This window comes from Meleagris gallopavo, chromosome 1, assembly GCF_000146605.3.
Source record: "Meleagris gallopavo isolate NT-WF06-2002-E0010 breed Aviagen turkey brand Nicholas breeding stock chromosome 1, Turkey_5.1, whole genome shotgun sequence".
Taxonomy (NCBI): Eukaryota; Metazoa; Chordata; class Aves; order Galliformes; family Phasianidae; genus Meleagris; species Meleagris gallopavo.
In genome coordinates, this window is record NC_015011.2 from 66,464,883 (window position 1) to 66,465,343 (window position 461).

Consider the following 461-nt stretch of genomic DNA (forward strand, 5'->3'; position numbering starts at 1 on the left):
AGGCTGGAGTACCCGGCGCTCTACATGTGCAAGCCCAAGCGCGGCGTGAAGCGGGACGAGAGCAAGGTAAGGGCGGGCTGCGGCGCTCCGGCACCGCGCTCCGAACTTCCCCGGCGCGGCGCGCTGCGGTGCGGGGTGTGCGGGGCCCGGGGCTGTGCGTGACGCCGGGCGCCTCCGTGCCAGGAGACGTACAAACTGCCGCACCGGCTGATCGAGAAGAAGCGGCGGGACAGGATCAACGAGTGCATCGCGCAGCTGAAGGACCTGCTGCCCGAGCACCTCAAGCTCACGGTAAGCCCGGGGGGGCCTCGGCTCCCGGTGGTGCAGCCGGGAGGAGGCCGAGCGCCCGCCGCCTGCCTTGCAGACGCTGGGGCACCTGGAGAAGGCGGTGGTGCTGGAGCTGACGCTGAAGCACCTGAAGGCGCTGACGGCGCTGACGGAGCAGCAGCACCAGAAGATCG

At 70.9% G+C, this 461-nt stretch overlaps 1 protein-coding gene across 1 annotated transcript in view; it reads left to right on the top strand.

Moving 5' to 3' along the window:
* BHLHE41 (basic helix-loop-helix family member e41) overlaps positions 1-461 on the top strand; it is a 20,390-nt gene that overhangs the window by 18,708 nt on the left and 1,221 nt on the right. The window contains exons 3-5 of the mRNA XM_019611642.2: positions 3-66; positions 184-291; positions 365-461. The exon at positions 365-461 is cut by the window's right edge and continues 1 nt beyond it. Coding sequence (XP_019467187.2) covers positions 3-66; positions 184-291; positions 365-461 — 269 coding nt within the window. The remainder of the gene's footprint in view (positions 1-2; positions 67-183; positions 292-364) is intronic.